The sequence below is a fragment of the Delphinapterus leucas genome, chromosome 3 (assembly GCF_059928025.1).
Source record: "Delphinapterus leucas isolate spDelLeu-1000000601 "Yukka" chromosome 3, BTC_Dleu_Yukka2, whole genome shotgun sequence".
NCBI lineage: Eukaryota > Metazoa > Chordata > Mammalia > Artiodactyla > Monodontidae > Delphinapterus > Delphinapterus leucas.
In genome coordinates, this window is record NC_143131.1 from 66,004,676 (window position 1) to 66,029,843 (window position 25,168).

Genomic DNA, 25,168 nt, shown 5'->3' on the forward strand with positions numbered 1-25,168 from the left:
GGCTTACCTAATACTATTTCTCACAGAGGTAAGATGGTGCCGTTTGTATATATCTATTTTTAGAAAAGAAAAAGATCTTCCTGATTGTTTCTAAACACAGACATCCAAAGTGCATGATGAAGTTCCTAGGCCAAGCAGCCAAGCGATGCAGATACAATGTCACAATGCCAATTAAACACTCTCTCTTTTTTTTTTTTAGCTTGAAGTCTTAATTTATAAGTTTCTATAGCTCAACTTCATTTTATTTTTCTTGGCATCAGTAATTTTACTTTATTATACATGAATATAAATTTAAAGTAGAATTAAAAATGAAGTCATCCTTTAATGAATTTCTGTATTTATTGATATATAGAAGACTTCTGAGAGAGTCATTCTAGTGGTAGTTAATAATTAGTTCTTATCAGCCATTCTAAATATACATTTGACCCACAGAGAAGTATTTTAAAATTCATCATGACCTAAAAAGTATTTAGGTATTCTTCAAAAAATATACAGCATCTTACCAAAGGATTAATTTTAGAAACTCAGACGACTGACAGAGGAAAAACAGAGACATGTGCTATTGGAAGGGTCACTTTCCTACTTCTATTAATATAATTTTCCTCTAATTACTTTATTACTCTATTCTGTGGAACTATAATAATGATTGAGGACATCAGCATTGCCTGATAAGAGTTTGGAATACAAATGAGATGTATAAATGCAATGCCCTTACAACATATAATAACCACTTTTTCAAATTTACCTCTTTTCGTGTTGCTCTAGATTTCTTTACATTTTCAAAAGATTAAAGTATGTCAGTTTGCTTTACAAATGCGTAACATCATAATGTGATTAAACTGATTATTATTTGCTTGGATATCAATTAATCATGTATATCACATCCTGTAAATGAATCCTAGCATGCTTTGAAATATTCTTAAAAGACTAATTTTACCCTTTCCCACAGATTATATGCATTAATATTTTAAACTTCTACTTAATTATATTTGGCCTTCTACTTTCAAACTCTTTAAGAACAAAATTCATAATGTTATTCTCAAACTTAATAAGAGTTCTGTGTAGAATAAAACACAGATAAAAAACAACACAATACATAATACTCACCTTGGAAATACTGTCCATATCTCCTGAGCCTAAAACAAAATATGGAAAGAAAGCCTTTATTAGGTAATGATTCTATCTGTAAATTAAATACTCCTTTAAAATAAACTAATGTAGTAATGCAGTACACTGTATGTATTTTGCAGTGTATATCTCCTGGACTTTTGAATCTCAAAAAATTACTTTTCTCTTATACTGTGTGGTAAGTAAGTATCATCTGATGACAAATCCAAGTAAGAGTTGTACCTTTCCTTCCCAATCATCTACTTTTTTTGGTAATGCCAGAATAAAAACTATTGCTATCATAAATTCCTGAAAGTGAAACAGTAGACATACATATCCTACTCAATTCAAAATTTTAAAACGTGTACACTAATACACATGTGTATATATATATTTATAGATATGTAAATAGAGAGCAAAAGAGAGAGAGAGATCTCTATTTTCTGAAATGATGCTTCTGTACATCTGATAAAGTACAAAACAGGCATTTGCAGCAATACCTGACAAGATTCTGAACCATGTTTTACTATAATAACCAAAATCAAAGCATAATATTTTTAAGAAAATTTTGGCAGCAACAAATATTCATGGCAGTCCATCAAAAGTAAAAATGTCTTCAAAATGTAACACTGTGGGTTTATTTTAATTCTTAGGAGAAATGGACAATCAATACTAATTTCTTACTTAAGAAATGGAATCATAACTTAGGTAACAAAGAAAAATAATCAGATCCTCGCCACAATTTTAGCTTTATTTTTAACTATTTAAATAATTTTCCTGGCATAAAAATATTATAATATTTTAATAGTACAGCATTCAACAGACAGTCACAAATAAAGTAAAGGCTTATTAGCATTAGTTTATAAATAGGCATAATGTTAAATACTGAATGTATATATGCAATTATGTATCTATAAATATATGCAACAATATTCATTATAGATGACAAGTATATGTGAAACTATTTTGCAAATTCTGTTCTAGTGAGTAATATAACTAAGAATCTTCTCACTATGACCAAATGCCATCTTTTTGTGAATGATTTTACAAATTAAAATATTGGAAAAGTAAATTATTTTGCAATAAATTAGAAAGTGAAATTCTAGAATGGTGCTATCCCCAGTAGAACTTTGTGTGATGCTGGAAATGTTTCCTTGTGCTGTCTGTTACAATAGCCATTAGCTCATGGGACTATATGCACTTGATATGTGGCAGTGCAACTGAAGAAGTGAATTTTACATTTAATTTGATTTAGAATTAAGTAGTCACACATGACTAGTAACTACCATAACTGGACAGTGCAAATTAACATTTTGAAAACGAGGCAAAACAAGCATGGATCCTTAAAAGCACAGAAGTCTATTAAAAAAAAAGTCTATCAAAGTGTTGTAAATAATTTCTTGATTATTGAAGTTACATAGCTTTTCGAAGTATCAGAGGATGGCATTTCCTGACCTAGGGTGGGGTTGTGAAATCCGTGTATAACCTGAGTTACTCATGGCATAGTTTCTCCAACTTAAGTAAAAGATGGTTCTTTTTCAAAGAAAAAAATTATCACAAACCTCCAACCCCACTGTCAACTTTTAAAATAGTTTATGATATATGATGATGATAAACATACAAACATAAAATAAATGTCTTTTTTCCCTTGTTTTGGTTTTGCCTTTGGCCTGCCTACATATACAGTATGCTGTGTGACCAGGTCAATTTTGTACCACTTGTCTCTGTTTCTCACTGTTGTGAAACTTTTTGTTCACCTTGCAGATATGTGGCTTCATTTGGTAAGAAGACATCATTTATGAAGTATGTTTACAACCATTATTTGCACTACTTGAAATCAGCTTTATCACAAACACAGACAATGTGGGCAGTGTTCTCTCTTAAGAGAATCATTCAGATTATCCAGAATATGATTACCAATTTTACTTTTTAAAAAGAGACAAACATTAAAATGCAAAAACAAAATCAAGAAATTCTTGGAGAGGACTGAAGTTCCTCTGAGACTGTGTCTACAGACCTCTGGAGACAAAGGAACCCACTGTGAGGATACCATGGTCCTCTAGGTGCCCAAAGCAGCAGTGTCTCCTTTCATCATAAACACTCAGATTTTGATAAGTTAAAGTAAATACCTGTGAATATGAGCTAGGTTAGAACAATTCTCACGTATCTGATTTTCCAAATAATCTCTAGCCATCATAGCGAATATCCTATGGATTAAACTATCAGTTGTAGATAAAAGCTGAAGCATTTCAAAATGAGTTCCTATAAAAAGAACTTCGCAAATCATGATATTCACTATGTAGAATTAAGGTTTTGTTTTGAATTCATTTCTGAACATCAGATTTAATATCCTTACCTAAAGAGCCATTCATGTGATGTGACTCCATTCCTCCTAATCCACCCATGGGACCATCTGACCCAGGGCCCATTGGAAACTATTTAAAAAATGGAGAAAATGACTGTGATCACATTGAAAACAATTGTTCATCTCAATGTCACAATACCTATCTTTAACTCTGTAAGACACTTCTATAACTTATTTTCATTTCCAAATTATGGAGATTATTTTCCTAGATTTTTTTCCAGCTTTCTAGATTCTCTAACTGGACTGCTACTTCCCTCATTCCATCTTCTCTATGTTCTAGATCTTCAGGCTAATCCTCATTCATATCCAAATTTTTCTTCAGACATCCTTAACCAGAAAGCACATATATTCCAGTGCAAATGAGAAGATAAGTATTCTATGCTATTGACAAATTCTGCTATTATAAACCAGAGGTAATTCTTAAGAAGCTGCTAAAGGTATTGGCTTATTAATAAGAATAACTGAACATTATATGCCAACATTAACATTTTTCTTAGCAGACAATCTATCTTTGTTCAAATGGACATGATAAATAATTTCATCTTGCAGGTTAAATACATTTAGCTCCTTGGGGATAACTGAATATAGCTAAGTCTTCTTGGCAGTCTCAACTATGTCAGTTCAGTCACAATTAGGCATTCAATAGCAGTTATATTTAACATTTTTTAAAGTAGTGATGTTTCATTTTCAAATGAAACCTTACATTAGAAGCGTAGTACAACACAGATGTAAAGAGATGTGCTGTGGTAGAGTTGGTGGTGGAGAGCCCATGACCTGCCCGCTTAGTCTCTCCCTCAACTCCCCAGAATACTTCTAAGGAAACTCAGACCTTAGTTTGAAGACAGGCTATCTATAATTACCTTATGTTTACAGTTAAGATAGATTACTGAAAACACTTGTTCTTAAAACTTCCCATGCCGAAATCATTTCTTCCATGTTGTATGGTGCAGAATACTAAATGTGTTGCGTGTATGTATGTGTATAGATGGGACTGTGGTGGTTACTAATCATGTAGGCTTCGGGGGAAGATTGCCCTGAGTGGATACCCTGTATACCACTGACTCTGTGTGGAAAGAAGATAGCTTTCCTTCACCGTGCTCACACAAACCACATGCTTATACATTTTCACAGGATAATGCCAATTCTGTTGTCTAAAATTTTGTTGCTTAAAACGCATGGATGGATTGTGTATTTTAGATCTGGGCTGAGAAACTGGTGCCGGTGAGGCCAACAGCCTGTGAACCTCCTTGGCTTGGTCCTTTTATCCGGCCCCCACTGCGCTTTAAACAACACTAAGACTGTAGGTATTATACTTGAAGCACATAATACTGCAGTCCTAGCCCTCAGCAGGCATTTGCTTTGACTACCTCTGGCTGAAATGAATGACATTTGGAAGAGTGACATATTCAGCTTCTGCTTCTCTTGAATCTCTTATCTTTGTAACAAGTAAGAGAACCAGAATGGAACACACTTGGATGATATCAGTTTAGCTGTCTGCAGAAATGTCTTCAGTACCATATGCTCTTGGTTTCCTCCCTTATTCCCTCCCTTTCAAATATCAAGTTTTAAGATCTGAAATTGCAGTATGAAGAGCTTTTCCACATTTGTGCTGCATTTCTGAAATGAACATTGTTCATGATCATATTCAGTGTTCTTTAAAATCTCTGTGAAAACACCTTTTAGACATTACTGACAGAAAATTCTTTTTCCTGAAAAAGAATTTATTTGATTATACAAAGGGAATACTGGTAACTGAAGGCAGTGCTGCTTAACAGAAATAATATGTAAGGTTCAAATGTGAACTACGTAAATAAATTTAGATTTATTAGCAGCCATGTTTAAAAAGTAAAATGAAACAGGTGGTTAATTTTAATAACTTTACTTACTTATATAATCAAAATTATCAATCAAAATAGTCAGTATAAAATTTTAGTGAGCTATTTTATATATTTTTTCATATTAAGTCCTCAAAATCCAGGGTGTGTTTCATACCTGCAGCACATCTCAGTCTGGACTAGCCATATTTCAAGTACCATAACATACTGGACAATTTAAAGTTTCCCTTTGCTAGGAAGCTCAATTATAAGATTTCATCCCCAGTTTTTGGTATAGTTTTGGAAATTCTTTATATGTGTTTTGATTTTTCTTTAATTTGAGCTACCTTTTATTCATATATATATATATCTATGTATTAACTGTATTTTCTTATATTTTTTGTTAATATGTAGTCTTATAGATATCATTTTTCTGTACGCGTTCATGGAAAAATCATGACCTATGCTTTATTAAGTACACTCAAATTCTTTCTGTAGAACTGCTTCAGTTCTATATTTAAACTCCAGATTTCAAAAATTTAAGAAAAACAGGCATATTCAACTTCCTAATTTAGTTTCAAGTTTATCAGGAAAAAAAAAACAACCACCTGAAGAAATCAGTGATGTGTAAAATGAGGTGAACATATGATTACACATTAACTGTCACTTTCAAATAGTCAATATTAATTATTAGGTATTTGAGATAAAATAAGGCCACATACCAACATTTTATAATTAAGTTCTGTTTTACATTTCCATTATATTGATATGAAATCTCTTGTTATGTATGTTATATATTATGTTTTTTTCCAACCCAGAACACAGAATTTGAGTTTTTGATATCCAGTAAGATCCTGGATAATAAAATATAAAGCTTAAACAGTATCAAGGAAAAGGAATGTACTTAGAGCTTGAGTCTTCAAATACATTCCAAAAATTTTTAAAAATGCATAGTTACATTAGGCCTGTTAGGTCCAGGAGGTACTGCATTCATTAAAGTATACATGTTGTCTCCAGAGTTGGTTGAGTCTGAAACAAAATATTACTGAATTAATATCTTTCATTATAATCTACGCCCAAGTCATCACAAAGTAATAATCAAAGATGATCTGGACACTTATGCATATTTATAGCTACAGCACTCGAAATAGTCATTACTAATGTTCAGAAACAAATATCTGTAAGTCATTTTCTGACCCAAAAATTATCATTCTGAGGTTGTAAATTAGGAATATCTACCTAATATATTAGGAGTAATCACTTGAATAATTCAGATCAAAAGGAATATTACTTTAAAAGTCTAAAGAGTTACTGTAAATTTTTTCTTCTTTAAAAAACATGATCTCTTTTGATTTCTCTAAGCAATTTATATGTATACATATAACAGAAATCTCTTAAAATTCAGATTTAGTAGCTTTTAACTTATTATTTCCTTAGGCTTCTTATAGACCAATTTAAAAAAGTTTATTTAGCTAATAATTAATAAAAGCTGGTAGAATATCCTGGCTTAGTTCCCACAGAAAGATATTAGAACGAGACTATACAACTGGAATGAAAATTCTCTTGCTTGAAGTAAAAGCCAGCTTCCACTGGTACAACTTTTGATAAAAATCTTTTCATTCATTTTATTTTTGATTCATTATAATAAAAATAACTGTAGTGTATATCCACATAAATATATGTAACATTTTACATTTCATGTCTATTAGCTAGTCCTAATTAAGTCTCTGAGTATATGTGTTTATAATGTATAGCCTAGAGTGAAAGGCTTAATATTTTATATTTAGGAACTATCAATTATAAAATGTTTTTCTATTTTTCCACAATTATATAGTTCTCTTAATATAATGTTGCAGGCCTCTATTTTGAAAAAGATGTTTTTCAAATGTTTTGTACTGATTCAAGGCAGAAGATAAAACTTATTTGCTTTCTCATGGCAATAACCATAGAGTGAGAAATGGGTGATTACTTTTCCTCTTGTTTTGTGATTATTAGACGTTAATTTATTATTTTAGAGTAGGTTAGATGCCATTTATACTTTGTAAACAGTGATCCATAAACCTAAATATTATTTTTTATTTCTAGATTAATACATCATATTGTTGAGAAAGTTGAAATGCCCACCTCTGGTTGACCTGTTTGTTTATACTAAGTAAGCTCCTAATCTACTTTTGTGGCCTTAACTATTTTTACATCCTTATGTACACTATACTCCTGTCAACCCAGGCTACTTGTTCTTTCTTGCATATGATCATCCTTCTCCATCACCTTATTTTTGTTCTTTCTTCCTCTGAGCATCTTCTCTACACAATCTCTGCTTACTGAAATTATACTCTCACTATTCAAGGCCCATTGCCAATGCTACCTCTTCCATGAAGTTTTCCCCTGATACTTAAAAGTATGTGAGTGCTCCTCTACCACTGAATTCTGCTTTGCATTATAGTTAATATTTTGTCTTATTTTTCCCTCCTGCTTCAAACTAGGCTATAATTTCTTTGAGAGGAGGAAAGGGACCATATCTTACTCATGTTGTGTACTATAAGTAATAAATATCTACTAACTTAGATTCAATTCATGGCATAAACTCTATCCCATAAAAATGTATCTGCATCCCATAAAAATGTATCTAGTTTTTAAACATAGGAAACCTTCAAATGGTTTTTCACCTTTATTAGCCTTACTAATTTTACTTACTGATTTTAGCAATTAATTTGAAAGGAAAATGGGCTGTATATTTAAAAATATGCAGAAAGAAAACTTTATTGCTTTTAAGACCAATCAAATATAATTGCATCTGAAAATTAAGAAACATTGAGTGAATAAGGTTGGTGTTTTTTAGAAAATGTCTGATTTATTTTTATATACAAAAAAACTTTACAATAGATATTCTGGCACCTATTTTTTGGAGAGTGGGGGATATTGGCTTCATATTAGAGGACTGACTGTGATAAAGGATGAGTACATAAAAGAATAGGCAGAAAAGCTAGCAACATATACTGGTGGCAATTTCTGGCTTGAAAGGAAGAAGTGATCAGATTACTTATCACCTGAAAAGTTTAGTGTTACTCCAAAAACTTTCTTTGAGTATGTAGTGAAGTATTTATTTAATCACATGCTACCTTCATAAATTAAACCTTAACTTCACCAAAAGGATTGCAAATGTGGGCAAGATGTTCAATTCATATACTTCTATCTTCACTGAATTTTGTTTCACTTCACTGAAGATGTTCTGAGGACAGAGATCCATGAAATATTTATGATATATTCCAAAGAGTTAGTGAGGCAAAGTAAAATTTTGAATTAATCATCAAATTTATGCTTTTTCTAAATTAAAGATTCAAAACTTAAAAATATTGATTGGTATGATTAATGATATTTAATTTCAAACTTCTGTGTATCTTAGATTTCAACAAATTCGTAAGAACATACGAATTTAACAGTGCAACGTAATAAAAAATTTTTTCTAATTATAAAAATTTCCCATATATTTCATTACCCAGAAGTTAAAACTGACAAAGTCTTAGTCTGTTTCTTTGTTATCTACTTTTTAGGTTTCAGGGTAATATATTTTAGTTTTTTTGGCCACGCCGTGCGGCTTCTGGGATCTCAGTTCCCAAACCAGGGATCAAACCCATGCTCTCTACAGTGGAAGCACGGAGTCTTAACCACTGGACCATCAGGGAAGTCCCAGATTTCAGGGTAATATATTTTAAAATAACACTGTGATCATATTGTATTAAATCATGAACATTTATTTCTCTGTGTCATTAAAATTTCTTTGATAATAATTTTAATGGCTACATTTTAGTCCATAAAACATTAATTTAAAAATATCACTACAACTGGATTAGGCATGAAGGTTGTTTCTATTATTTTGCTATTGGCTATAACAAATGAGCATCATTCTACATGATTCTTGGATTGTACCTCCAATCATTTATAGTAGTAGGATTATAGTGTCAAGTGGTATGAGCTTTTTCACGGCTCTTGCTACATGTTGCCAGGAGCTTTCTAGGAGGGCTGTGCTACCATCAGAGGCCTCAAGACACATTTAATAGTTTGTATTAAAGTCTCAAAGGCAAGAGATATTTAAAATAACTACATGATTCCAGGAATATTAAAGTATTTTGGTTTAAAAGGTTAAAAAACTTTCCCCACTACATAGTGGGTTAGCTAACTAATAAATACCTATAGACGTGTAGGATAAATGATATTGTAAGCACATCCACATCTATCTTAGATGCTAGATATGGTGGATCTGATTTGCTGTATTAAACCTAATGGATCCATGTATTTCATGTGTTACTTATGCAGAATTTTTCTTAAGTTGTGAGGTTTGGATCTTTTCCACAGTCTCAAGCAAACTTTTAGTCAGATAAATTATTGGGCGATTCATACAGATCAACACAGTTTTCATTCTGATTAAATCTATTACGTACACAACAGGAGTTTTCTAAATGCTTAAAGTAACTGGACAATAGTTACTTAAGAACACTATTTCTTCCTACTTGCTACCTCTACTCAACTTGTGAAACCACCAATGAGGTAAAGAATACTACTAACTTTCTTTCATAACAATTTCTGTATTTTGTGATTTTACTCTAAGAATCAAATGCCCACGTGGCTAGTTCGATTACAATACCTGCTGGACTAGGCATGATGGGTGTTCCTGGTGGCCCTCCACCTCCTGGAGGACCCTAAATAATTACACAAAATTTCAGTAAAAATAAGGCATGGCATTAAACAATATAAGGAAAAACAGAAGTTAGACTTTATAATAATCCAGTTTGAAAACAGCAGAGGAAATACATTTTCTCCATAATTTATTTTCTTTGAATGCACAATCATTTCAATGTTATGCAAAATATAATTTAGCTTAAATATGCTGAGATTGTTTTGACAAGTTTCCAAAAACAATGAGCCTGTAACGCTGATTTATGATTCATGGCTTAATGACATCAGGTATAAGGAGGTTAAGGAGAAACCATTTAATAAGGCCTTTACAAATCCCATACAATAGAAATCATTCATGTGTATCTGTGATTTAGCTTACTGCAATTTTCTTACATTTTGTATCACTGGTTTTTATAGGCAACTGAAAATCAAAAGATATTCATATGTTTAAAAAAATACATTGATGCTGTTTCTTCTGCCAGCATCAACTGCAACACTTCTGATGCACTGTTCCTTCAGCTATCACATCAACTAGAAATGAGAGGTAATGCTGACTGATGAGAGGGTTTCTAAGGCTGTAGGTACACAATCAGTTTGAAATGGATGTTAGGTGACTCAAATTAATTCAGTTATTTCATGCAACCAAAATGAATAATTCAGGCAATGAGTTTTAGAATGTTCAGACTTACAGTAGTCAGATTAACTATTAAGTGGCTAAATTTTTGCTTCATTTGGAGTGCACAGACATAGCCCACTAATTATTTCAAATAATATATGTATTGCTATTTATTAAACAGCTTAAATTTACTTTCAATTAAGTCTATAATTTCAGAAAACTATATATATCAAGCCTATTTTTAATTGACTTTAAGAAAAAATAGGTTTTACTCAAACTTTTGCCCTGTTGTAGCCTCTCCCGTTGTGGAGCACAGGCTCCGGACGCGCAGGCTCAGCGGCCGTGGCTCACGGGCCTAGCTGCTCTGCGGCATGTGGGATCTTCCCGGACCGGGGCACGAACCCGTGTCCCCTGCATTGGCAGGCGGACTCTCAACCACTGCACCACCAGGGAAGCCCTACTCAAACTTTTTTACTTTCATAGTGATTGTGCAAAAAGTTAGACTTGCTTAGCTTGCATAGCTTAAAGGAATACTGAGCACTAAGTTCACAGGTCCAAAACAGCGTGTGCTTTTCGCTATGGTCACAGAACACTGTTTCCATGGAGGGTAAAATGCGCGTTGATCTTCTTCCTAAGTACTCCTTTTTTCCTACTCTGGTTAACCACCACCTCTGAAAAGTTCTTTAGGAAAGATTCTTCTTTTTACCGTTTTACTCTTGCTACTCTGTTAGGCATTTCCCTCTAAATATTATAAACAAATTATCTTTTATGATGGCCTTGAGATACAGCAAGGATGTAATGTGATGATGGTCAAAAGGTCATTTGCAAGTTCAAGAGGTCATGTAAAACCTGCTAATTTGACGAATGTAAATAATTGGAAATTTTTAACATGTACTAAGTGATAAGAAGAAGAGTAAGTGGTCTTGGTTTCTAAGAATGAAAACTAGCCCTCCTTCCCCAAATTACTAGTCATTATTCTGCTATCTAATTCTCTTTGTGGTTGGGAGAAAGTTTAATGTCTTCTTAGACTCTGTGTATGGCAAGTGGGGTGGGGAGGGAGTGTAGATTATTCTGAAGAACTGCAGATTCAAGCATATCATTGCATAACTGGGATGGCTTTCTTCATGATTGGACAGTGTATTGCAGTGGTTTACGGAAACATATGCTGAAGTAAAACACAGTACTCAGGGCAATTTTGGACAGATTGATAACTGTTTCACTAATGAACATCAACACTGAGGTTGGCAGACAAAACAACTCAATACAAATCAGATGTTCATTTCTTGGCCAACACACAGGGGCTCTTCTTAACATCTGGACAACTATTTCATTGCCCAAATAGAACATAACATCAATTCTTATGAGCAAACAAACCCAAATGTACTTACTACATAATTCCCAGGAGATGCTGAGGAGTATGGTATCTGGAACATGAACAGGACAAAAAATATACATATTTTGATTCATGTGGCAGTATGCAGACTGACCTAAAATGAATCTATTTTCTAACTTTTGTCAAGAAATTTATCACAAAGGATAAAGGCATTTATATATGTCTGAGTGCTAGAAAACTGAATAAAATGCAGAATTATCTTGATTTACAAAAAAGAGGATTTTAGTCAAGAGAAATCTGGATAGAATTACAGCTTCAAGTTATATTGATTTCAGGGCAGTTGTACTCACTGCTTGATACAATGACACTTATTTTGTAATTAAAAAGATATATATTTGTGCAGATAAGAACCAGAAACCAGAATTTTTCAAATTAGTAGCCTTTACAGATGCAATTTCTAATTTATGTGCATTCTGGGATACATTATTTTTTTTAAAGACAGGTTTCAGGCTACTATATTCATGCAGTAGTCAATACTTGATATATAAACCTCATTTTTCCCCCCTTTCCTTTCTAATTAGCTTCTAGAAAACAATATAATGAATGCAAAAGATTTTGTTAATGTCAGTCTCCGAAGACTACTAATTTGTGGGGATCAGATATGGGTAACATATTCCCTCTTTCCCTTCAAATCAAGCTCCTAACTAAGCTCTTTTCTAGAGATTAGAAGGTATTAATATGACATTGCTGTGATAATTTAAGAAATGAAAACTGGAAAACATATATTTAAAAATAACCCCTTAACTGTGGATATTAATAGAGAAGTTAAATCCAAATATTCTTTTTTCACACAAGCTCACTAGCTTACATCCTTCTGCACATCCAGAAGAGATATTTTTGCCTTATTCTGAAAAAAGCCAGTAAATTACTGTCTTCTTGGAGTAGGACAGCCAGAGCCAAAATAGGACCTTAAGAGTGGTGAAAAGATTATAATGCCTGTACCTAAATGTTCCCTCCACCCCAACTCCTTCCTGATAATTAAACATAAATAATATGAAATAATAAAGTAAGCAGAAAGAAATACAACAAAGTTATGGTTTTCCTTTGATTTTAATATTGAGTTATTTGAAAGCTCTCTCCTCATTGTTTGGTGTCCTTGCTTTGCCTTAAGTACAGACCACAGGTGTCTGAGCCTCTGGTTGGTCCACCTGTGGGGAACTCAGCACTGCAGGTGGCCTTTACCGGAGTGTCCAGTATCACTAGTGATAACTATCACTTCTGTGAGTATCCGGATCCCTATGGCAGTAGACATTTACTCGACTTGGTGAATGAAGACAGCTTTGCTCTCTAGGGTCCTCTGCAGTTCATGATCTACTATCCATCCTCTGCTTATTATTTTAAACATGTGCACCTGCCCTCTCCAAATCACCAACTTATCTGTTGTCTCCAGCTTTCATCTCCTTACAGCTTTAGCACCTGGCTCATGTTCTTCTGCTTCTATTGCCTACCGTCGCCCTTAAGCAACTTCAAGATATGATCTAACCACTCTTTAGATCTTTGGAATTTACACTCACTGCCTTTCCTTTCCTTTCCAATATACCCCCCTTTTCCATTTCTGAGCACGAATACATCCTAAAAGGTTTTGCACAGAGGTCTAAACAACTTTCCTGACTGACATTTTTCTTGTTCCTCATGGCACTCACAAATAACATTCTATATTCCAATCAGAATCTTATCCCATCACAATTCCTCTTTAATTTTGGCTTCCCCTCACTGTTTCTACCTCATAGTCTTTGTTGCCCTCATCAAGAGAAAGGAGGATTTGGGCTCCTACCCCTAGCACTTTATGGAACCTGCATTCTTGTAAATTACATCAGCATCTGCCAGCCTAGCCTGAGAAACAAAATATGACAATGTAGGTAGAAGTACTGTGTGGGCGTAGAAGACGTTATTTGAGCTGGGCAGCTAGGACTTAGAGAGGGTGGGGGTCCATTGGAAAGACAAAGAGAAGGATCAGCATTTGAAAAAGCAATGTGAAAGTACACAGTTTATTAGGGAAATGGTATATGTAATTTTACACAGTTGTTGCAGTGTGGGATGTATAGGGGATTGTGGTAGATGAGGCTATATGGTCAGACTGAATTTATGCTGTTGGAAATAGGGAGTCACAGGCTTTAGAGAGACATGTTCAAATTTATGTTTTAGTAAGATAACTCTAGAGGCATTATGGAACATGAATACAATTTAGGGGACCATTGCAAAAAGTCTAGGCAAGAGATGGTAAAAAGTGTTCTAGGCAGGGCTGATTAAGATAAGTAGGAGTAAGAGAATTTGACAGACTTTTCACAGATGTACTCCGCAGGGCTTGATGACAAACTGGGTGTGGTGGACAAGGGAAGGGAGAAGTTAAGGTGATTCTGAGGTTTCCAACTTGCTGACTGGGTGGATGATGGTGCTACTAATTTATATACAGGGAATTTAGGAAGTGGGGGACAAGTTTGGGGAATACCTGACATGTCGAATTGGAAAGCACTAATAGACACTGAGTTAGATCTGATCAACAGATATTTGGAAACAGAGGTCTGGAACTCATTGGAGATAGGACTAGAGATAAAGCTTCAATTGAATAAATTTCCATTTTGTGCTGGGCACGAGACTTTAATCTAGGATTTGATTAGATTTAGTGATAGTTGAAAATGTTAAAATGAAAAAAAAAAAAAAAGCCCAAGATTGGAATTAAAGAACATTACTAGTTAAGAAAGGGCGGATAATGTGACTGGAGGAAAATCAGGAGAAAATATCTCATAAAAAGTCAAGCAAGTTAGACTTTCAAGAAGCAAGGAGTTGGGGCAGCTTGGCTAGGAAATGCCTAAACTGGGCTTATTTTTGAGCTCTGTCAGGCTCAAGTCTTTCAACCTTTCTGTGACACACCTAAGAATAAATAATAAAAAGGAATATGCTAGTACAAATATGGAAAAAAACACGTTATTTAAATGAAGAAAAGAAATGAAGAGACATTTAAACAAAACCAAGGTAGCAAATATTTCAAAGGTCAGGTATGATGAGGACAGAAAATAAGTCATTATTTTTGGTTGGTAAGTAGAAGGTCACTAGTAACCTTCAGAATAGTACTTTTCATGGGAATTGAAACAGTTGAGAATTCAATTCAATCAATCTTCGTCCATCACCTGTTATATTTCAGGCACTGCACTACCACATAGTAATGAAATGGAAAAGAGGATCAAGGAATTCACTGTCCAGGAGAATGGTGGTGAGGGATTCAATGTGTGAGAGACACTGGATGGTGGTTTGAGACTGAGGAAGGGTTGAGAGAAGTTTTCTATCAGTTGCCCCCTCCCAACTCTAGAGGAGTGAAAGACTGGGGGTTTTAAGGTTGTCTTGGGATTTTGTTCATTGGCACAGTGTTAGGGAAAGTTCCAGCCAATGGAAAGGGATTGATGAAAACTCCTTTAGAAAATGAATGAACGAGATATGTAGAGACATCAAGACATGGAATAAAGAGAACAGATAAAACAGTTAGCATTGAGAACATTTCTGAGACAAGCGGAAAGAAAAACGATTAAAGGTCTTATAATATTGGAGGTAAGGGTAGAATTTGAAGAAATTTGAGTCTAATGGTGTTTTGTTTTTTTTCCTCTATAAAATATGAGACAAGTTTAGCTAATAGAGAAGGGGCCAAAGATAAGAAGTGCAGGAAAGGCAGGCGACTAAAGAAGAGTTAAAAAAAATTGCTGGTCACACACATCAGTGAGGACTCAGCAGAGGTTGAAGGTTATATATTTAAATTATAACACATTATGTTATAATGTTCAAAGACTTGAAATCACCTTCAACTTCTTCACTTTCTTTATCCTCAAGTCCAACAAGTCACCAGGTATTTTTGATTCTATGTGAGATATTTATCTCAGCCATCCTTTCTCCACTGCTTTTACCTTAGGCTCTGACAACATTTTATAAGGTCTGTTACTATACTCTCCTAATATTGTTTCCCTATGTGTCCATTTTATATGCTATCTTCCTAAAACACAGCTCTGTTCCACACAGATGATAATTACAGATTTCTCAGCATTCAGAGCCCTGAACACATCATGGTCCCATTTTTCTTTTTCCAGCTTTGCCTTCCAAATCTATGTTCCCAGCCACTAAGAGTCTAATAATTTTTTCTCACACATTGCCTGCATTTCCCTTTCTCTTTACTTTTGTCCAGGCCTTTCTCCACCTCTAGTGACCAGATTCTTCCCAATGTAATTAATCTCATCCCTCCACCCCTCTCCCATATGCTATACAAAATAACGATTAATATGAAATGAAAGATGAAAATGCAGATGTAGAAGATAAGCAAGACCAGAGAGGTAGAAGACCAGAATCATAGAACAAGAATCTCTTATTTGACAGATGATAAAATTAAAGGCCATATGTATTGTCTGGTTAAGCTAGACAGAAAATTCAAGAGCTGTGACAACAATCCAAATATTCTGAAATATTCTGACTCCTAATATCCATGACTGGTGCTGTGGTAGGGGGAACAGCAGAATAACAAGAAGTTTTTTGGCTTCATTAAAAAAATGATTAGCTAAGTAGCTTTATATTTTAGGTAAGTAGCTTTCGTCAACTGTGAATTTCAAAACTACCTTAAAAGCACTGAAATTCAGTTCACCAGAAATCGCAAGGGGAACATTATCTGTGTCAGTGTAAAGTTGAAAATATTCTATTATTTTGTAATGCTCTTAAAAAAAAATGAGCATCTATTTGTACAGGGCAGAGCCTATTTGGAGTAAAATATTTGTATTTCTCTTAGGCTTAATCATTGTAGTAGATCCTCATTTTTCCTTAAAGGGGTTTTCTCTTCTATCTGTCCAGCTAGTGAGTTGATGAATACAATGCTATACTGAACGTTTGTTGTTTCTGCCTATCCCCTCTTTTGCCAACAATTCCTTGAATTCTCTTTGAACCATACCTCCCTTATTTTTCCATGTGGCTTGGGTGGGGCTCAGGAAGTGGGTGTGTGACCTAGGCCTGGCCGATAGAGCATTGTACATAACTGGTTCATGAATGAGTCTATGTACCCAAGCTAAGTGAATCCAGTTCAGTTAGTTATTCCCAATACCTGTGCTTAACTGATAGAGTTGCGCTCTTTTGTACTCAACAGGGAGCTGTGAGGATATAAATCTGGAGCTTCACAGGGCCTTCTTGCCAGATGAGTGGAACAAAGGTAAGCAATGAATAGAGGCAGTGTCTGATGATGTTATTTGAATACTTGGAACCAAATGTACCCCAAAGCAAATTTATATCTGGACTTTTCAGATACATGATCCAGTAATATTCTCTTTCAATATGAGCCTAGTTTGGTTAGTTTTCTATACCTTGTAATCAAAAGTGTCTGCAGACAAAGCTAATTAAGATATTTTTGATAAAAGTGCTTGCTACTTAATGATTAGAACTTGCTTCATAGTTCAACCCAAATGCACAGTTCTTTGTGAAAAACATAAAAAAGAAAATGGTTGGTAGACTTGTAAATAAGCTTCCAAGTAAGAATCTGAGGCCAGTACTGTAATGCTCAGAGTGAAGGAAGTTAAAAGTAAAAAATCGTACTCTTATTTTGAATTAAAAACATAAATTTGTCCTTAAAAATGTTTCTCCTGCTGCCATGCAAAACAGTGCCAAAAACATTTTTGATCAAAACACTTGTATATGACAAAACTATGTAAAGATAAAGATTAAGCAGATAAATAAATATATTGTGGATAATGGTTGGTAGATTTCTCACTTTCAGAGAAGTGAAGTATAAACCTGGAAAGCAGAAAGTCTAGAATGAACTCTGTTGTACTGAATTGAAGCTGAAGCACCAGTGTGCACTCACGGGGTTTTTAAAAAATTTTATTGGATAAAAGTTGATTTACAATGTTGTGTTAGTTTCAGGTGTACAGCAAAGTGATTCAGTTATACATATACATAGATTCATTCTTTTTCAGATTCTTTTCTGATACAGGTTATCACAGAATATTGAGTAGAGTTCCCTGTGCTATACAGTAGATCCTTGTTGATTATCCATTTTATATATAGTAGTGTGTATATTTTAATCCCAAGCTCCTGATTTATCCCTCCCCTCCACGTTTCCCCTTTGGTAACCATAAGTTTGTTTTCGATATCCGTGAGTCTGTTTCTAAATAAGTTCATTTGTATTATTTTTTAAAAATCAGATTCCACATATGAGTTATATCATATGATATTTGTCTTTGTCTGACTTACTTCACTTAGTATGATAATCTCTAGGTCCATCCATGTTGCTGCAAATGGCATTATTTCATTCTTTTTTATGGCTGAGTAATATTCCATTGTATATATGTACCACATCTTCTTTTATCCATTCATCTGTTGATGGAAATTTAGGTTGCTTCCATGTCTTGGCTATTATAAATAGTGCTGCACTGTGCACTCATGGTTTTAATATGTAGAGATACAGAAAGATATAGATGTGTGTGGGTGTGTGTATATACATACATCTGTATCCTAGTTCTGTTGGTTGAGAGGGTTAGAAGCTAGATTACTCCAATGGGTTCTAAATACCACTCTCCACTAAAAGGAACCAGGGACCCTTAAAAAATGGCTGTTTCCAAGGCTAAGACTGGGAAAATATGAGCTTCAAAATGCTCAAAGAATAATGGGGTCATGTCAAAAGGACAAATGATCCAACCTGAAAGGGTTTTAACTGGACAAATCTGAAATGATTTTAGTATTAAAAAAACCTATTGGACAAGGTAAGAATCCACGAGTACCTTGGATTACATGAATGATTGGAGAAGAAAGAAAATCTCTTATAGTAGGAAGTCAACTAATAAGTGGAGAAGGAAAGACAGAATTAGAAAATAGACATTCGGCAACCAACACAGCAAAAAAACGATTCAGGCGAGATTCATCGATGGATACTAAAAGTAGCAGATTAAAGTAGGATCTTTATGATAGTGTCAAAGTATGTCTTCACAGGTTGAAAATTACAAAGGGAAAAATAGTAATTTAACAAGCTAGGAGAAACCTAGCAAGCATCATCTAACTAAGTGATCAAAGTTAACATCACAAGTAATAGATACATCACCATCATATGCCCCCTGAAATGACGCACTGAGCAAATCACAAAATTACTTCTGTGGATTCCTGCCAAATATATATAACATGAATCTAATCATGAGGAACCATCAGCCAAGACCAACTTATGGGACATTCTACAAAATAACTGGCTTGCAGTCAACAAAACTCCAAGTTTACAAAAGACAAAAGTTAAGGGACCTGTTCCAGGTTAAAGGAGACAAAGAGACATGACAGATGAGTGCAGCAAGTGAACTGGGATTTTCTTTTGTTACAAAGGATATTGTTGGGGCAACTGGTGAAATCAAAATAAGGTGTACAGCTTAGAAAATGGATTACATCAATATTAATTTTAAAATTTTGATCCTTATACTATGGTTATGAAAGATGTCTTTGTTTTTAGGAAACACAAAGTATTTAAAAGAAAAGAAAGTATATAAAACATATTTGGAAACAGCAAAAACAAAACAGCCAGCCACTTTAATGTGCTGCTCTGAGGAGCCAGAGGCTTACTGTATTGATACCAAATGAAAAGTATTTGTAATATTAAATATGGACACAAAGTCCAAAGAACTTGGAATTCAAAATAATACAGATAAATTGTCACTACAACATAATCAATGGTGTTTAGGGGAAAAGAATCTCTCTTTAATACTTTTGCTTTGCTTCATGTAAGCCTTATGTTTTTGCTAGAAAGTCATCAGTTGTCTTTGGTTTTTTTCTTCTCATAATCTATCATATCAGAGGAATGCTCTTCCTTTCTGTGCTCAGGATGATGACTCCTTTCTTTTTCCAAAGGGAAAAGTATAGGTGTTCCTTCACAACTTTTCCCTATTCAAATTCTTTGGGGGGAAGTGTACCCATATGTGGTATATATTAACAGAAGGGACTGCTTTCAACTTGATTACGTGCCTACATGTGTGCTGGCCAAATGCCCATTTCACAGTGGTTGTTCAGTAGTTTGATATGCACAGCTCCTTCCCTAACGCCTAGTGTTTCTCAGGGTCTAAAATAATGCAGAACGGCTGCCCTGATACAGTACATTCTCCTATCCATGTGCTTGGCTCTGTGAAATCCCCAAGAGTTGTTTAGGTATCTAAAAACTAAAAATGATCAGAAAGCATAACTCTCTCCTCATCTCTGCCTCTACCTAATACTCTTCACTTGGATAACACACCCGCTAGGTGCAATGCACCACCTTTAGTATCATATCCTGCCCACCTTCCTTGGTGGCTTTTGGAGGATAGTATCTCCAGATAAGCGTACAAAAGGAGGTCCTGCAGGAGGTGGGCAGTGGAGGGGGTGGCTGGCTGAGCTGGCAGTGAGGAAGGAGAGAGGGTCCTCTTGCTTCTAGGCAGGAAGGCTTACTAGCTAAGGTGGGTCGTCGATTGTGCTTTTTAACCCAGTTTCATCAGACATGTAGATAACAGAAATTCTTTTCAGATTCTGACAATAAGAAGATTTGCAGAGTTTTCACTGTTATTAAAAAAATGTTTTTCTGCACCTTTATAGGTATTTTAATGGGGAGTTCAAAGAAAGTATCTTGAGCTGCTAGTTAGATGCCTTTTAAAAGTGAAATCTTGAAATTTGAAAGGCATATATAACAAGAGGCAAATAGAAATGTGAACTAGTCAAAAGCATATAAGCAGACTAAAAGAAATTTGGAGGAGAAAAGATAGTCATATTACAACATAATCAGGTAAAATGGTATCTTAGAAGATTTGTTGAACTTAAATAGTGAACTGAAGACCCAAACGGAAGCAGCAACATCACTCTCTCCACCCCAAACAATATTATTTAATTAGCAACTGTGATAGCTATTGAAATTAAGAGATAGGCAGATAATATAAAGTAAATGTTTTCTCTAAAAATATGACAGTTAACTTAATTGAGAAGAAAGTGATTTCTGCTTTAGAATAGCAATGGATTTAGGATGATTCTTTCCATACCACCCACACCTCACTTTAAATTTTCTTTAAGTTTAAATTAACATTAAACATTGAATCAGTTTCATGTTTATTTAGCATTAAGGCCACTGCTAGTCAGTGAAGGTACCTCTGCATATTAGCAAAAGGCATCCCTTCTGGGCAGAATCCATAGACTTCACAAGTGGAAAACAGCTATATTTCAGCCTCCTTTTGACTCCCTAGACTCAGGCATCTTTGTGCAGTGCACATACTACACAAATGTACAGAGCAGAGCTCTCTCACAGATTGAAGAACTCAAGGTTTCAAAAGTCAAGAAAAAAATCTCCAGGATCATTAAATTTAAAATCATATCGATATTAATTTTAAGATTGAAAGCTTAATTTTTAACCTGTGCCTATATTTGTGACATTAATAAGAGACAAAAATATTTACGCAGTCAAGTCATGGCCACAAAACTTGTAAGGAAAATTCCCATGATGTCAGATACATAGATACAAGTGTGAGGATGGCAGTTTAGCCCACAGGCACAAGGTAAATGTGTACTTCCTTCTTGGGGCAGCGAGAGAGCAAATAGGTATAACCAGAACAGCAAATATAATAATAATAACTGAGATTGATTTTATTTGGCAACTTAGTAATTATTATAGTTATTTTAGAAGGTGAATTCATCATATGATAAATTTTACGATAAATGTAGGCTACCGTAGAGTATCCTTAAATCACACTACTCCTCTATTTTTGAGGGCCTGGTAATCTACATAGAATGCATGTTTACATTAGACCTTGAAGTGAAAAAAATCACATAATTTCAAAAGTTATACATATTTTTCTAAAAACATAAAAATTTATTTTTTGAATGATTTCTTAAAAAAAAAGGTTAATATAACCAATTGCAGGGCTTTCAAAAGCAACAGATTTTTGTTGTTAAATGCTACAAAGTGCAAAGAAAATGAAAAAAATACATATACTCACTGAGTTGGCATTTGTTGGGTTTGGCCAAGGTCTACCACCACCAGGACCCCTGTAAGACAAAATGGCAAATGAAATTTTAACTGATGCTCTGAATGTTTCACAGTAAGCAATAACATCATAAAATACAAACATTTATAATTCAGTTACCATGCAGTTCTAGTCCAGCACTGAAATTACTCTTTATATTTTCACAGCTTTTTTATTTCTAAAATCCAAAAATTTTATCATTCCCCCAAACAGCTTTCACTGTTTTACAGCTGTTTTAAACAGCTTCATCACTAATTATGAGATAAATGTAAAAGATAATTGTGACAATAATAAGTGCTGCATGTATCATTCAAAATGAAAATGAAATTATTTGTGAAATATCATTATACATAAAATGATTGCTCTTAAGCTACAAATGAATAGCTGTACATAGTAGGTATCTAAATTTGCCTCCTCTTCAAAAAATTGCATAGAATATCATGTTACTTTATACATCTATATATCAATCTATCTTTCGGTGCTAGTGATGATTTGGTTACTATTAAACAAGGGAAACACATTTCTTGTTTTCATAATTGTAGTTCAAGATAGTGGCCAGGGTAAATCTTGGGGAAAAATAGGAGGTAATCTATGCTAATGTATGTCAATATATTACTTCATGTTAGGGCGAGGGAGAATGTTCCCTATTCTATAGCTTAAAAGGACATAAAGCTTTTAAAACAAAATTAATGCCTAATTAAATTAAAAACATCTCTTGTCCATTTGCTTTTTAGTATTAAGTGTACCTGAATATATACTGCCTGATAAAAAGTAGACTACTGTCAGCAGGTCTTCTCTAATTAGAGTCACTCAAAATTCCCCTTTTCCCTCTAATCTCAATGAAAACACTGTGACATTTTTTAATTTAAAAAAAGTCCCCTGATTCTTATTCTAGGGACCTTAAACCTAAAGTTCTAAATGCTAGATAGAGGCTGTCCAAGTTAGCTATATTACCCATGTTTGCTTGGAATGTTTAGAACTGTTCTGGGTATTATTTTGGGGTTCCCCAGGAATGTAAACAGCAGGGAAGGGCATGAAAAATTGTGTCCTTAGGCTCTATTAGGATGCCCAAGTGCAAGTCCACTTTTGACCAGAACGGACTTGGTCAAAGTATCATGCATAGGGAGAAGGTGAGGGGCACGTGTATTGTCTCTGGAAATAGTTCCTCTCTAGGATAATGATGAGGACTTTACAATTAGTTACTGGAACACTTTGGAAAGGTGATTTTACATAGAGGATTCAGTGTCTTAATGGACAGAAACTGAGGTAAAGCATAGGATATACGCTGATCAAGTAAAACACTTGACTTGTTTGACGTTAAATAAAACACAGTAAAGAAACTGGAAAATATTTATCTTAAAACAACATAAAAATATACTATATATCCAAATCATGGGAAAAATTTGTATGCAACAACATGCAGACAATCTCATATTTTGAAATATTATGTTTAAACAAGGACTGTATGAATAAGAGATATTAAATATAAAATAATTTTGTTAGTTAAAAATTTGTTTAATGTTAAATTAATGTGGTAAACTAAATGTTAAAATAATTAAACATTTTACTTAAGTAAATACAAATTAAATAAGTTGAAGTTAAATGTTAAATTTATTCTAAGAACCATAAAATACCTTTTATGCAGTTCAATTGTTTGACAAATACTAATCTAATCTCAGCTCACCATGTATTTCATATTAAGTTACATTTTAATGTAATGGGTTAAATGTTAACTCATTTGAATAAGCTAAATTTCCCCCACCATTACCATTGTGTTTGAAAACATTTTCAGTTTTGCAAATACCGCTAAATAAAGTGGGGGTTATAGTAGTGAGTAGTTCTATTAGAACAACTTCTTAAGTGCGGTAATTCCTACTCCTTTTGAGGGCCATCAGTATTATCAAGAGAGTAATCTACAAACTATAACACAGGCATTATTTTGAATGTACATTTCTACATAAGTATAGTTTGAAGTAGAATCAGGTTAGCCTCATTTAAAAATAAAGAGAAAAATGAAATTTAAAAGAAGTCTTTAATTTTTGGTAGGGGTGTATGGATATGATTAAATCAAGGCAACCATGACTACCAAAGAGAAAAATTCTCTTTTTTTCTGTAATTCAGTCATTTCGAGATAATAACCATACAAACTTTATAATTCTGTAGGATGTGGTTTAGAACAAGAAAGTCTAGATCCTTTGAAATTATTTGTCCTCTTAGTTTCTATAAAATAGCAAGGTATACAAAGTTGAATTAGAAATATTTTAATACTGAATCCTACACTCTTTTGGAATTTGTAAAAATGTAGTTTATTTAGAAATATAATTTTCTTTAAAAAATAATCTGTAATGCATTTGAAAACATTTACATTGTGGCTGTTGTTTGTAAATTCTACTTTAAACTACTGAAATTGATATTAAATTTTTTTCTAAATATATAATACTAGTTATATAAACATTAAAAGTATACTCTTATTTTAATTTTAGGTGACACCACATATGATTTATCCTGAGTTTGGAGCATGGAAATGTAAAAATCATATCAGAATAACTATTTTCTTTAGAGGTCACCAATATTTTTTTAACAACAAAATTATCAGAATTTTGTTCCCAATGGTTTGGTGTCAATATAAGAGAGAAAGCTGCAGTTACAGACTATGGTATTTAGTTAATTTAATGACCGGGGTTTGGTATTCTTTACTGTCATTATACTTTGGTGTCAAATAACAAAAAGTGACGAGCTAAAGAAACCTCATCCAGATATGATCCTCCAGTAGATCCCTCCTGATCCCAACACACAATCTTAGACTCTTAAAAACATAGCCTAAGGTAACACTATTCTAATGCCTTTTCCTTTAATTTTTAAGTTAGCCAACATGTAAAACAGTGACATGAAGGGAGCCATAATTCCAGTTAGAAATACTTACTTGCCATAATACAGTAAGATTTAGTTTGTTTTAACAATAATAAATTATGAAGTGAATTTCAATAAAATTTATTGAGTACAATGGAGACAATAATGTGTTTTATTATTAAATTCACTTCTGCTTTCTTGGGGCCAATATCAATAAGAGAATGAGTCTCTCTGGTTGGACCTTCCATACTTCACAACTTTCCCTGTTAGAGGGAAATATTTGTGACTTCACTGTCCTTGAATCCTAATTTATAGAAAACTGAAAATGGTATAAGACTCCAAATAACAGTCAGCAGTAACAAATAATGGAAATTTGAG

General features: G+C 33.7%; 1 protein-coding gene across 9 annotated transcripts in view; it reads right to left on the reverse strand.

Moving 5' to 3' along the window:
* Positions 1 to 25,168, reverse strand: part of SSBP2 (single stranded DNA binding protein 2) — a 297,817-nt gene that overhangs the window by 11,801 nt on the left and 260,848 nt on the right. For all 9 annotated transcript variants that reach the window (XM_089909089.1, XM_089909088.1, XM_089909086.1 and 6 more), the window contains 6 exons: positions 21,914 to 21,962; positions 11,965 to 12,000; positions 9,929 to 9,983; positions 6,245 to 6,315; positions 3,464 to 3,542; positions 1,108 to 1,136 (listed from right to left, as the gene is read on the reverse strand). In XM_089909089.1, the coding sequence (XP_089765215.1) occupies positions 1,108 to 1,136; positions 3,464 to 3,542; positions 6,245 to 6,315; positions 9,929 to 9,983; positions 11,965 to 12,000; positions 21,914 to 21,962 (319 nt within the window). The remainder of the gene's footprint in view (positions 1 to 1,107; positions 1,137 to 3,463; positions 3,543 to 6,244; positions 6,316 to 9,928; positions 9,984 to 11,964; positions 12,001 to 21,913; positions 21,963 to 25,168) is intronic.